The sequence below is a fragment of the Chlorocebus sabaeus genome, chromosome 5 (genome assembly GCF_047675955.1).
Source record: "Chlorocebus sabaeus isolate Y175 chromosome 5, mChlSab1.0.hap1, whole genome shotgun sequence".
NCBI lineage: Eukaryota > Metazoa > Chordata > Mammalia > Primates > Cercopithecidae > Chlorocebus > Chlorocebus sabaeus.
The window spans coordinates 66,317,906-66,330,181 of NC_132908.1; the positions used below are offsets into that span (position 1 = coordinate 66,317,906).

The 12,276-nt window shown below is 44.2% G+C and overlaps 1 protein-coding gene across 2 annotated transcripts in view; it reads right to left on the reverse strand.

Moving 5' to 3' along the window:
- Positions 1 to 2,290: 2,290 nt before the first annotated feature.
- TERF2 (telomeric repeat binding factor 2) overlaps positions 2,291 to 12,276 on the reverse strand; it is a 32,360-nt gene continuing 22,374 nt past the window's right edge. The window contains exons 8-10 of one of the 2 annotated variants that reach the window (XM_073015526.1): positions 9,778 to 9,863; positions 3,931 to 3,971; positions 2,291 to 3,465 (exon numbers count right to left, since the gene is read on the reverse strand). In XM_073015526.1, coding sequence (XP_072871627.1) covers positions 3,307 to 3,465; positions 3,931 to 3,971; positions 9,778 to 9,863 — 286 coding nt within the window. In that variant the 3' untranslated portion in view covers positions 2,291 to 3,306. Of the gene's footprint in view, positions 3,466 to 3,930; positions 3,975 to 9,777; positions 9,864 to 12,276 lie in introns of both variants that reach the window. The other variant, XM_007993810.3, reaches the window with a different exon arrangement.

Genomic DNA, 12,276 nt, shown 5'->3' on the forward strand with positions numbered 1-12,276 from the left:
GTTTGTAGAGACGAGGTTTTGCCATGTTGCCTAGGTTGGTCTCAAACTCCTGGGCTCAAGTGATCCCCATGCCTTGGCCTCCCGAAGTGCTAGGATTACAGGTGTGAGCCACTGCGCCTAGCCTTGGTCATAATCTTGAAAAACAAAAAACAAAACAGCCTCAACACCTTCCAGCAATTATTTGCATTGACTCAAAGTGTCACAAGCTAATTAAGCAGAAAACAGACTCTATATGTGTGGTTCAGTTCTAGCAAAGGCCAGATGACATCCCAGCACTCTGGGAGCACAGTGGCTCTGTGGCAGTCTCGCCCAAGTGACAGGTAGAAGAGTCTGGGAACTTCTATCAGCACACGTGGCACAGGCACCCCCACCCAAGTCGCACCACCATCACAGTCCTAGCACAGGTCATGTCATAAGCAGTGACTTGGTTTCGGCGAAACAATCGTCAGTTCATAGTAAGTTTCATAGTTCTACAGAAGCTGTAAGCATAGTTTTATCTTTGTACACATTTCAGTAACTATAATAAAAACAACACTGAATTATGTGAAAAAATATTAACGAACATAGGCATTTGCAAGTTTAAGAAACACTGATACCGGGCACAGTGGCTCTCGCCTGTAATCCCAGCACTCTGGGAGGCCGAGGCAGGCAGATCACGAGGTCAGGAGATCGAGACCATCCTGGCTAACACGGTGAAACCCCGTCTCCATTAAAAATAGAAAAAATTAGCCAGGCTTGGTGGTGGGCGCCTGTAGTCCCAGCTACTTGGGAGGCTGAGCCAGGAGAATGGTGTGAACCTGGGAGGCAGAGCTTGCAGTGAGCCGAGATCGCACCACTGCAGTCCAGCCTGGGTGACAGAGTGAGACTCCATTTCAAAAAAAATAAAAAATAAAATGAAATAAAGAAACACTGATTAGGATCTTTTGTTTCCCTAAATGCATCAGTTTCACTCTTCTACCTGGAGAGCGCCATTGAATCACATGAGAGTTAAGGGGAGAAAAGCTTCTGGATTCTAATCCGGTTCAGAGGGAGACCAAACCAGCGGCAGGCAGAAGGCAGCTGGCCCAAAAGGAACTCAAGTTCTCAACTTCTCCCTGTGGTTTCAGTTGGGGTTGGTTGATAGAAGAACAATAGGTACTAAACCCCAAAATGCAGTTAATAGGTAATGAAGCTGTATGAAGATTCCCACTTATAACTAATGGATGAATTTTTTTTTTAATTTTTTTTGAGATGGAGTCTCACTCTATCGCCCAGGCTGGAGTGCAGTGGTGCAATTTTGGCTCACAGCAACCTCCACCTCCCGAGTTCAAGCGATTTTCCTGCCTCAGCCTCCCAGGTAGCTGGGACTACAGGTGCCTGCCACCATGCCCGGCTAATTTTGTATTTTTTACACTTTTAAATTTTAAATTTTTTTTTTTTTTTGAGGAGTTTCACTCTTTTTGCTCAGGCTGGAGTGCAATGGCATCATCTCGACTCATCACAACCTCCGCCTCCCAGGTTTAAGCAATTCTCCTGCCTCAGCCTCCCGAGAGGCTGGGATTACAGGCACCCGCCACCATGGCTGGCTAAGTTTTTGTATTTTTAGCAGAGATAGGGTTTCACCATGTTGGCCAGGCTGGTCTTGAATTCCTGAACGTAGGTGATCCTACCCTTCTTGGCCTCCCCAAATGCTGGGATTACAGGGGTGAGCCACGGCTCCCAGCCAGTTTTGTTTTGTTTTGAGATACAGTCTCACTTTGTTGCCCAGGCTGGAGTGCAGTGGCAAGATCTTGGCTCATTGCAAACTCCATCTCCTGAATTCAAGCGATTCTCCTGCCTCAGCCTCCTGAATAGCTGGGATTACAGGAGCCCACCACCACACCCAGCTAATTTTTGTATTTTTAGTACAGATAGGGTTTCACTGTGTTGGCCAGGCTGGTCTCGAACTTCTGACCTCAAGTGATCCTCCTGCCTCCACCTCCCAGAGTGCTGGGATTACAGGCATTAGCCACCATGCCTGGCCTAATGGATGAATTTTAAAACTTTAGCATTTCTTTTTAAACTTTGCCTTTCACTCACTCAGAAGTGAGAAAGGGGGAATTCTTTTGTCCCCAGAAATGATATATGAGGAAACTGACAGGTTAAGAGGAAACTTCCACATCATCTGTTTGATATAGCTTCCAAGGATTAAAACATTCAACACAGTCTGACATCAGCTTCTTGATCAAAATAGTTCAGCAAAGTTTGTTCAACATTTTGCTACCTCCCTCTGTGAATACATGCTGTGCTGCAATTAAACAGCTACTTACAGTTGAGAGAAGCAAGACTTTAATGAAGAATGCTACAAGTATGGACAATAATTAGTTCTCATCTTTTAAAAAAAGATTACAGAAAACACTTTACTGAAATTTTTTGCTAAAAAGACAGTCTTTAAGGGTGTCCAGGAGAGACAGCAAGCACAACACAGTACAAAAGGAGAAGGGAATGTTGAATTCCAGTGCAAGACACGAACACAGCACAATTAGGGAATCAGAAGGAAGCAACCATTTCACAAAGAATGAAATTAGGCATTTATATTCAATCAGGATTTTTTTTTAAGCTTTAAAAGTCCAGCATAAGGAAGGGAATTGGGAAAAGAGGCAGGGGACAGGGGGCAGGGGGTGGGGGAACTAAGCTTATCTACAATCACCATTTTACCAAAAAACACACTGGTTCAACCACATAAGAAGTGGAGGATAAACCTGCCTACATAGCCCAGCAGACGTTGAGAGCAAATGCCAAGGCAGACAGGTCTAGGGTTGATGTCACAACTGGCTAAAGAGTTTTTAAAGGGAATCTTATTCCACAAGGACTGGTCTCTCATCAACCTGGGTTCATAACAGACTAAGTTCCTTTGCATTTGCCATCAGAAGGCCAGAACTTGACGTGGAAAAAATTTACTCCAAATAATACTCACATTGCTGGTTTTAACAGGTCATGGAGTCACAAGTGGCTCCTAATAGACTTCACCATTTCCTAGGAGAAGGTTCTACAGATTACCAGGGATTTAAATTTAAGCAAACCACTAAAGAAGGGAAACACTAATGATATTCTGGCACTGCACAAGCTCTGTGCCTGTCATCTCTGCCAAGGACATGGGTGGACTTGGCTCTGCTTCTTAGCTCCATGATCTCCAACAGTGATGAAGTGGAACTGGGACCTCCCCCACATCGAAGGAGGTTGCCCAAAATTCTCATCCCAGCCCAGCTTCTGAAAGAAACAGCAGACTATCAGGGGCTATTATTAGGAACCATGCTCCTGTGAATTCTGTGGAAATGAAAGCCTGTTTCAGTTCATGCCAAGTCTTTTCATGGTCCGCCAGCGATCCTTAATCATCACAGCTGTTCGGTTAACAAATGGGTAATTTTTAGAAATGGCAGCCCAGTTTCCTTCCCCATATTTCTGCACTCCAGCCTTGACCCACTCGCTTTCTTCTACAGTCCACTTCTGCAAAAGAAAATCAAAAGATTTATCACCACCTTTCCTCTCCACTTACTTACATTTTCTCCAGTGTAGTGATAAGGTAAACTCAAGAATCCCAGGAGAATCATCTGAACCTGAAAGCACAGCTTATGTTTTTAAAACATGGAATGGACAGGATACGAGCACTGTGGATCTGGACATTGAGGAATTCTCGATGTCCTGCCATTTGATCCTCAAGTAACAATCATTTCTGCATTCCAAACTGCAAACATATCTACATCATTCATGATCCGGAAAATGTGTCCTCTGTCCTCCTAGGCTTTTCTTCCAGAAGATGACTATTACTTTAACTTAGTTTGGATTATCTGAAAAATCTCAAAAAAAGGTTTTTACTGGGTACATAAGCAGTCTATTCCTATGAGACATGGGGCTTATTTTACCTCTGCTCTACCCACATAACCAGTATCAGAAAAGAGAATTTTAAATTACCTGCTTTTTTGTTATATTGGTTGTACTGTCTTCATCTGGTGCTGCTGGAAAACATTAAAAGTAGACTCATTTCAGAGTTCACCTTTCTCTGCACAAACCACAAGAAAAAGACACAGAATGTCCCCAAAGGGAAAACTTTCAAATTTCACAAGCATTGAGAAGAGAAAGGATATCACTAAAGGATAATTTACTTTTCTCCTTTGTTTGCAAACACCAGTCACTTCAGCCCATGAGAACCTGTACAATGCAAGTGCTTTACAAACAGGCATCCATAAATGCTGGCTAGTGATGGGTTTCAAGCTCTTCAGTAAAATCAACATTGTTTTCTTTTTTTGTTTGTTTGTTTGTTTTGAGACGGAGTCTCGCTCTGTCTCCCAAGCTGTAGTGCAGTGGCACGATCTTGGCTCACTGCAAGCTCCGCCCTCCAGGTTCATTCCATTCTCCTGACTCAGCCTCCCAAGTAGCTGGGACTACAGGCACCCGCTACCACGTCTGGCTAATTTTTTGTATTTTTAGTAGAGATGGGGTTTCACCGTGTTAGCCAGGATGGTGTCGATCTCCTGACCTCGTGATCCGCCCGCCTCGGCCTCCCAAAGTGCTGAGATTACAGATGTGAGCCACCACGCCTGGCCCCAACATCGTTTTCTAAAATTACTGAGAGAACATCATATTTCAAACCCTTATGTATATGTATGTCTACATACACATATAGGTATTAGTGTGTGTATGTATATATACAGTCATATGTTGCTTAACAATGGGGATATGTTCTGAGAAATGAATCATTAGGTGATTTCATCCTTGTGTGACTTACACAAACCTAGATGGTAGAGCCTAGGCTCTAGCCTGCAACTTCTTACCTACCCTAACTCATGCCCCCTTGTCTAACAACATGGCTTTCTCAACTTTTAAAGGATTGGAGTCATCCACTGGTCTTAGGAACCAAAAACATTGGTGCAACTCCAAATAAAAGTAACAAACATGTATTCTTCCACTGCTATAACAGTCCTAATCCCCTTAATCTTACCGATTACTATTACCTTAGCCAACCTCTGCAAAAAAGGAATATGCCTAGGATATATGGTGTAGCCTATTGTTCCTACCCTACAAACCTATACAGCATGTGACATGCAACTGTGACACAATGGTAAATATTGTGTATCTAACATATCTAACATATCTAAACATAGACAAGGTAATGCATTGCACTACAATGTTACAATGCCTATGACATCTACAATGTCACTAGGTGATACGAATTTTTGAGCTCTATTATATACAACCTAATGGGACCACTGTCACCATCTATGCAGTTCATCGTTAACCAAAACTTCGTTATGTGGCACATGACTATAGGTGTGTTTATATGTATAATTTCTGCATTATAACCCCCTGCTAACCATTGCTCTGAAATCACATGGTTTTGGCCGGGTGCGGTGGCTCATGCATGTAATTCCAGCACTTTGGGAGGCCAAGGCGGGTGGATCATTTGAGGTCAGGAGTTTGAGACCAGTCTGGCCAACATGGTGAAACCCCTTCTCTACTAAAAATACAAAAATTAGCTGGGCGTGGTGGCACATGCCTATAGTCCCAGCTACTTGGGAGGCTGAGGCAGGAGAATCGCTTGAACCCAGGAGGCAGAGGTTATGGTGAGGCAAGATTGTGCCATTGCACTTCAGCCTGGGTGACAGAGTGAGACTCTGTCTCAAAAAAAAAAAAAAAAGAAATTATATGGTTTTGCTGTTTTGTACTAATTTTTTTTTTTTCATTTTTTAATCTTCCTCTTACTATCATTCCCAATTTTTTTTTTTTTTTTTTTTGCCCAGGCTGGAGAGCAATGGTGCAATCTCAGCTCGCTGCAACCTCCGCCTCCCAAGTTCAAGAAATTCTCCTGCCTCAGCCTCCTGAGTAGCTCGGACTACAGGTGCTCGCCACCAGGCCTGGCTAATTTTTGGATTTTTAGTAGAGACAGGGTTTCACCATATTGGCCATGCTGGTCTCAAACTCCTGACTTTGTGATCTGCCTGCCTCAGCCTCCAAAAGTGCCGGGATCACAGGCGTGAGCCACTGCTCCTGGCCTAACTTTTTTTTGTTTGTATTTTTTATAGAGACATGGTTTTGCCATCTTGCCCAGGCTGGTCTCCAACCCCTGAGTTCAAGGAATCCACCCGCCTCAGCCTCCCAAAGTGCTGGGATTACAGGCATGAGCCACTACGCCCAGCCTAGAATTTTCAAGTTCTTGTTCATTTTATAGAAGTACAATTTGGGTCTGGGAAGTGGTTCACGCTTGTAATCCCAGCACTTTGGGAGGCTGAGGCGGGTGGATCACTTGAGGTCAGGAGTTCAAGACCAGCCTGGCCAACTTGGTGAAACCCGTCTCAACTAAAAATATAAAAATTAGCTGGGCGTGGTGGCACATGCCTATAAGCCCAGCCACTGGGGAGGCTGAGGCAGAAGAATCGCTTGAACCTGGGAGGCAGAGGTTGCAGTGAGCCGAGATCGCACCTATAGTCCCAGCTACCTGGGAGGCTGAGACAAGAGAATCACTGGAACCCAGGAGGTGAGGCTGCAGTGAGCCGAGATTGCACCACTGTACTCCAGCCTGGGTGACAGAGGGAGACTCTGTCTCAAAAAATAAAAATAAAAATAAAATATATAAATAAATAAAAGACCAGAGGGCTATGGGAGATGGTATACAAGTATAAAAGACATGCCATTTCAAGCCAATGGGAATAAGTTAAAAAGTTGTAAGGGACGGGCGCAGTGGCTCACACCTGTAATCCCAGCACACTGGGAGGCTGAGGCAGGTGGATCATGAGGTCAGGAGATAGGGACCATCCTAGGCAACATGGTGAAACTCTGTCTCTACTAAAAATACAAAACTCAGCTGGGCATGGTGGTATGTGCCTGTAATCCCAGCTACTGGGGAGGCTAAGACAGGAGAATCACCTGAACCTAGCAGGCGGAGGTTGCAGTGAGCTAAGACCACGTCACTGCACTCCAGTCTGGGCGACAGAGCAAGACTCCGTCTCAAAAACAGAAAAAAAAAAAAAAGAAAAGGCAACATTACATAAACACGAAACCTGCTAGAATGTCTGCCTCAGCAGATGCCAATGTCCTAAGCAGTATCTCCTAAACAATGGAAGATGCTCTGGAAAAGGGACACTGACGTGAACAGATTATTTTTATTTTTTTATTTTTATTTATTTACTTATTTATTTATTTTGAGACAGAATTTCGCTTTTGTCGCTCAGGCTGGAGTGCAATGGCACAATCTCGGCTCACTGCAATCTCCACCTCCCAGGTTCAAGCGACTCTCCTGCCTCAGCCTCCTGAGTAGCTGGGATTACAGGTATGCACTACCACACCCAGCTGATTTTTGTATTTTTTTTAGTAGAGATGGGGTTTCACCATGTTGGTCAGGCTGATCTCGAACTCCTAACTTCAGGTGATCCACCCTCCTTAGCCTCTCAAAGTGCTAGAATTACAGGCGTGAGCCACTGCAACTGGCCAGGAACAGATTACTTTTAAATTATGAACTACTTCATATTACAGTGAAAGCAGGTTTCTAAAGCTAACGAATCTGGACTGCATTAGAAATTGCTGTTTTCTAGAATTTTTTTTTTTTTTTTTTTTTTTTTTGAGACAGAGTCTCGCTCTTGTTTATCAGGCTGGAGTGCAATGGTGGGATCTCGGCTCACTGCCACGTCCACCTCCCAGGTTCAAGTGATTCTCCTGCCTCAGCCTCCCAAGTAGTTGGGATTACAGGTGTGCACCACCGTGCCCAGCTAATTTTGCATTTTTAGTAGAGACGAGGTTTCTCCATGTAGGTCAGGCTGGTCTCGAACTCCTGACCTCAGGTAATTTGCCCGCCTCAGCCTCCCAAAGTGCTGGGATTACAGGTGTGAGTCACTGTGCCTGGCTTCTAGAACTTTTATATCCTGTTGTTTTTAAATATCTAATGTCATTTTTTCTTGTTTTTCTGTTCCTTCCCCCACTTTCCACATGATCTTATCTTACCAACTACATTTTTGCCAGTGAAGGTAATTTTCAAGGACAAAACCTCTGGGACTGGCAAAGGATTATTGTTGCTATGTTACAAAAGTCTTCATAACCCCCTAAATTAAGGTTTAGCACTTATATATTTCCATTAGAATACAAAATGTGGTGGGAAGAGATTCTAACACAAAGGCTATGAAGTTATTAATTATGGAAGTTTCTCTCTCTCTCTCTTTCTCTCTTTCTTTTTTGGGACAAGGTCTCACTCGGTTCCCATTCTGGAGTGCAATGGTATGATCACTGCCCACTGCAGCCTCAACCTCTGGGGCTCAGTCTCTCAAGCAGCTGGAACTACAGGTGTGTGACACCATGCTTGGCTAATTTTTGTTTTTATTTTTGTTGCTAGGGGTTCTCATTATATTGCCCAGACTGGTCTCTAATTCTTAGGTTCAGGCAATCCTCCCACCTCAGTCTCTCCAAGTGCTGGGGATTATATGTGTGAGCCACCATGCCTAGCCAGAAAAGTTTCTTATCATAGAAAAAAAAAATTGGGCTGGGCACAGTGGTTTATGCCTATAGTCCCAGCACTTTGGGAGGCTGAGGCAAGCAGATCACTCAAGGTCAGGAGTTTGAGAGCATCCTGCCCAACATGGTAAAAACCCGATTACTAAAAATACAAAAATTAGCCGGGTGTGGTGTGACACACCTGCAATCCCAGCTACTCAGGAGGCTGAGGCAGGAGAATCGCTTGAATCTGGAAAGCGGAGGTTGCAATGAGCAACCTGCACTCCAGCCTGGGCAACACAGTGAGACTCCATCTCAAAACAAAAAAAAAAAAGAAAAAAAAAAAATTTGGCAAGGCATGGTGGCTCACAAGTATAGTCCCAGCACTTTGGGAGGCTGAGGTGGACAGATTGCTTGAGCCCAGGAGTTCAAGATCATACTGGTCAACATGGTGAAACCCTGTCTCTACTAAAAATACAAAAAAACATTAGCTGGGCGTGATGGCAAGGGCCTGTAGTCCCTGCTACTCCGGAAGCTATGGTGGGAGAATTGCTTTAGCCCAGGATGTCAAGGCTACAGTGAGCCAAGATCACACCACTGCATTCCAGCTTGGATGACAGAGTGAGACCCTGTCTCAAAAAAAAAAAAAAAAAAAAAACCAAAAAAAGGATTTATATAAACTGCTAAGATTTTTTTTTTTTTCTTAAACAAGAAATGCAAGGAATGACCCCCTACTACCACATCTAATTGAAGTATTTTAGGAAGAACATCAACTATAATTAAATATCATAGGCATTATTAAAACAAAACCAAGAACTTTCTTTAAACATAAGGTGTTACTCTGACAGTCTCCATTATTTAATAGGAGAGGACATGAGACTGACTCCTTGACCAGGGCACAGTGACTCACATCTGTAAACCCAGCAGTCTGGGAGGCTGAGATGGGAGGATCGCTTGAGCCCAAGAGTTTGAGACCAGCCTGAGCAACAAAGTGAGACCCCATCTCTACAAAAAGTGAAAAAAACAGCCAGGTGTGGTGGTGCACACCTGTAGTCCCAGCTACTTGGGAGGCTGAAGCAGGAGGATCACTTGAGCCCAGGAGGTTGAAGCTCAGTGAGCCATGTTCACACCACTGCACTCCAGCCTGGATGACAGAGCAAGACCCTGTCTGAAAACGGAAAAAATAAAATAAAATGGATTCTTCATGAATTAAAATGAGATTGGGAACTTACTGAACTTTTTCTACTTTGGAGACAAGCAGCTTCTAGAATATTAACATGACAGTAACATGCATCTGTACTTCAGCAAGCATCAAAAAGAGGCCAAGGAGAATCTCCTGCTTACCCTGAACTTGAAACAGTTCATCCTCTTCCACCCAAGTCTCTTTTTCTTCAACCCCATTAGAGTTGTTCCACTTGCCTTTGGGTACTCTGAGGGGAGATCAAGGAGAGCACAAGGTGTGAAACAAATTCATCCTGGACTGTCCCAGATTCTGGCCTTGGCTCACTCTTGGCCCTGTATTCCTTCCTGTCCCATTGTGACCACAATTGAGGTTCGCCTGCATGCACCTCCCAAAGCCACTGTCCTTTCTCCTGGCTGGCCAGGCATCTCTGCGGAACACCCCCCAGGCTGTCGGACACCCCTCAAATTCAGCACCGATTCATCAAGTACATCACTACCCCTCTACAAATCTGTTCATTTTCCTGGTTTTTGGCTTGTTTGGTTTTGATTCTATTAAAGGTCTCAGTATTTTCTGATTGGGAACCTGCAAACCTCCCTCTCTTCCTTGGACATGCCTTCTTCCTATATCTGGACTGATTTTTCCGTTTCCACTCCCCCTTGTTCAGGCTCACAGTGCCTTTCATCAGTATTCCACTAGCCTCTTAACTGGAGTCTCTGCCGCTAGCCTCTTCCCCTTCCAAAGCCAAAGATGATTTTAGGACAATCATCCTAAAATTACTACATGCCTCCTCTATTCCCTAATGGCTTCTCTCTGCCTGAATAATGGCGTCTATATGCCTGTATGGGGGAGTCCAGACCATCCAGTCTGGCCCATCAGTTTCTAACCAACCACCCCACGATGCCCACACCTGGGCAAACAGCACAACCACATTGTTCTGCTCTTTCTTCCTCCCATAAGCTCTGTATTTTCCTGCCTCTCCATAGTCCCTGTGCGTGGGAGTCCATTCCCTGCTAAGTGACATCCCACCCATCTTTCAAGGCCATGGTTCTCAATGAAGCCTTCTCTACCAACCCCAACACACACAGAAAGCCTTTCCCCTCTGGCCTGCAGTGCTGTTTCTACCATACCAACTGTCACTTTGCAGTGGGCCCCTAACCAGGACCACCTTGAAGGTGGGGGCCACATCTTCCTTTGTCCATCCAAACACATAGCACACTCAGCACAGTAACACAGATCCCAGTATGAGCTGGAGACATACTAGCTGAACTAATATTGGGATTGTCAGAGAGCCACAAGGGAATTATACCATCAAAGATTAGAGTAAAAAGCAAACAAGAATGCTCCCTGTGAACATGAAACATTTAAGTGCTTGGGTGTGGCTAAAAAAAAGTACAAAAGCTGAAAATAACCCCAAACCCAAATTATTCAATGGAAATTATAGTCCATTTCTTCTATTCAACTTTGCATTTACCTGATTAATAACTGCCCTGGGAACAGAGCAAAGCACAAATCTGACCTCAGAATTATAACATCTTTTACAAACATGGAAAGTGTCTGAATTCAGAGTCTCGAGGAATTTATATAAATCAAATGACCCGCAAAAGTTAACCAAGAGTAGAGACAAATTTCTGTATCCTTCGCCCGCCATGAAGCAAAAACTTATTTTTAATGCCGTTTGGGTATTCTGCAAATGAATAATAAAAGCAAATTGATAAGTAAGTACATAGGCTTGAAAAAATTACTTGAGTTCCATAAGTTTTCTATGAAATTGCTAAGTGGCTGAGACAAATGGTAGACCTTTCTCAGTTTTACATTGAATCTTATCCCCAAATGTTACTTGAGAATAATTTGCTTGAGACAAAGTGAAAACATTTTATAGGAGGTTTTTCCTTCTCAGGATATTCTTGTGTTAATGACTATTTATAAATAAAAATCAGATGGGGTTACAGTTTGTTTTCTATCTGCTTATCCCAGTGCTGGAATAAAACCAGTTGGAACCTCAGTCCCCGGCTGGTCCGTCATGTTTCCTGAGTGGCTGTCCTCCCTCCCTGCAGTCTTCACAGGTCACCTTCTCCCTGTCCTCTGTTGAACTCTCATAACTATTACCTGTACAAATATATGCTTTGGTGGTGATTTTGCAAGACCTCTGGCTTTCAGGTGATGTGTTCACTGCCTCTCCTGACTTCCCATGTGGACGGGCCTGAGATCTGGCTGCTGCTCCTCCTAACTGTCATGGGCTGAGTGGTCCTGGCCAAGTCAGGCCACTTCCTCGTCCTTGTGCTCCTGACTGGCAGTTTGAACGTGAAGAGCAATGGTCTAGCGTGGGTTGGCAAGCTACAGTCTGTGGCTGCTGGCTTGTGTACCATGAAGCTCGGGCTAAGAATGGCTAGCCCATTTTTTAAGGGTGGTTAACAAAAAACAAAAAAAAAGACAGTCGGGGCAGTGGCTCACGTCTGTAATCCCAGCAGTTTGAGAGGCCCAGGCAGGTGGATCACTTAAGTCCAGGAGTTCGAGATCAGCCTAGTTAACATGGTCAAACCCCATCTGTACAAAATATACAAAAATTAGCTGGGTGCAGTGGCACGCACCTGTGGTCCCAGTTACTGGGATAGGGGTGGGGATGGTGGCTGAGGCAGGAGAATCGCTTGAACCTGGGAGGC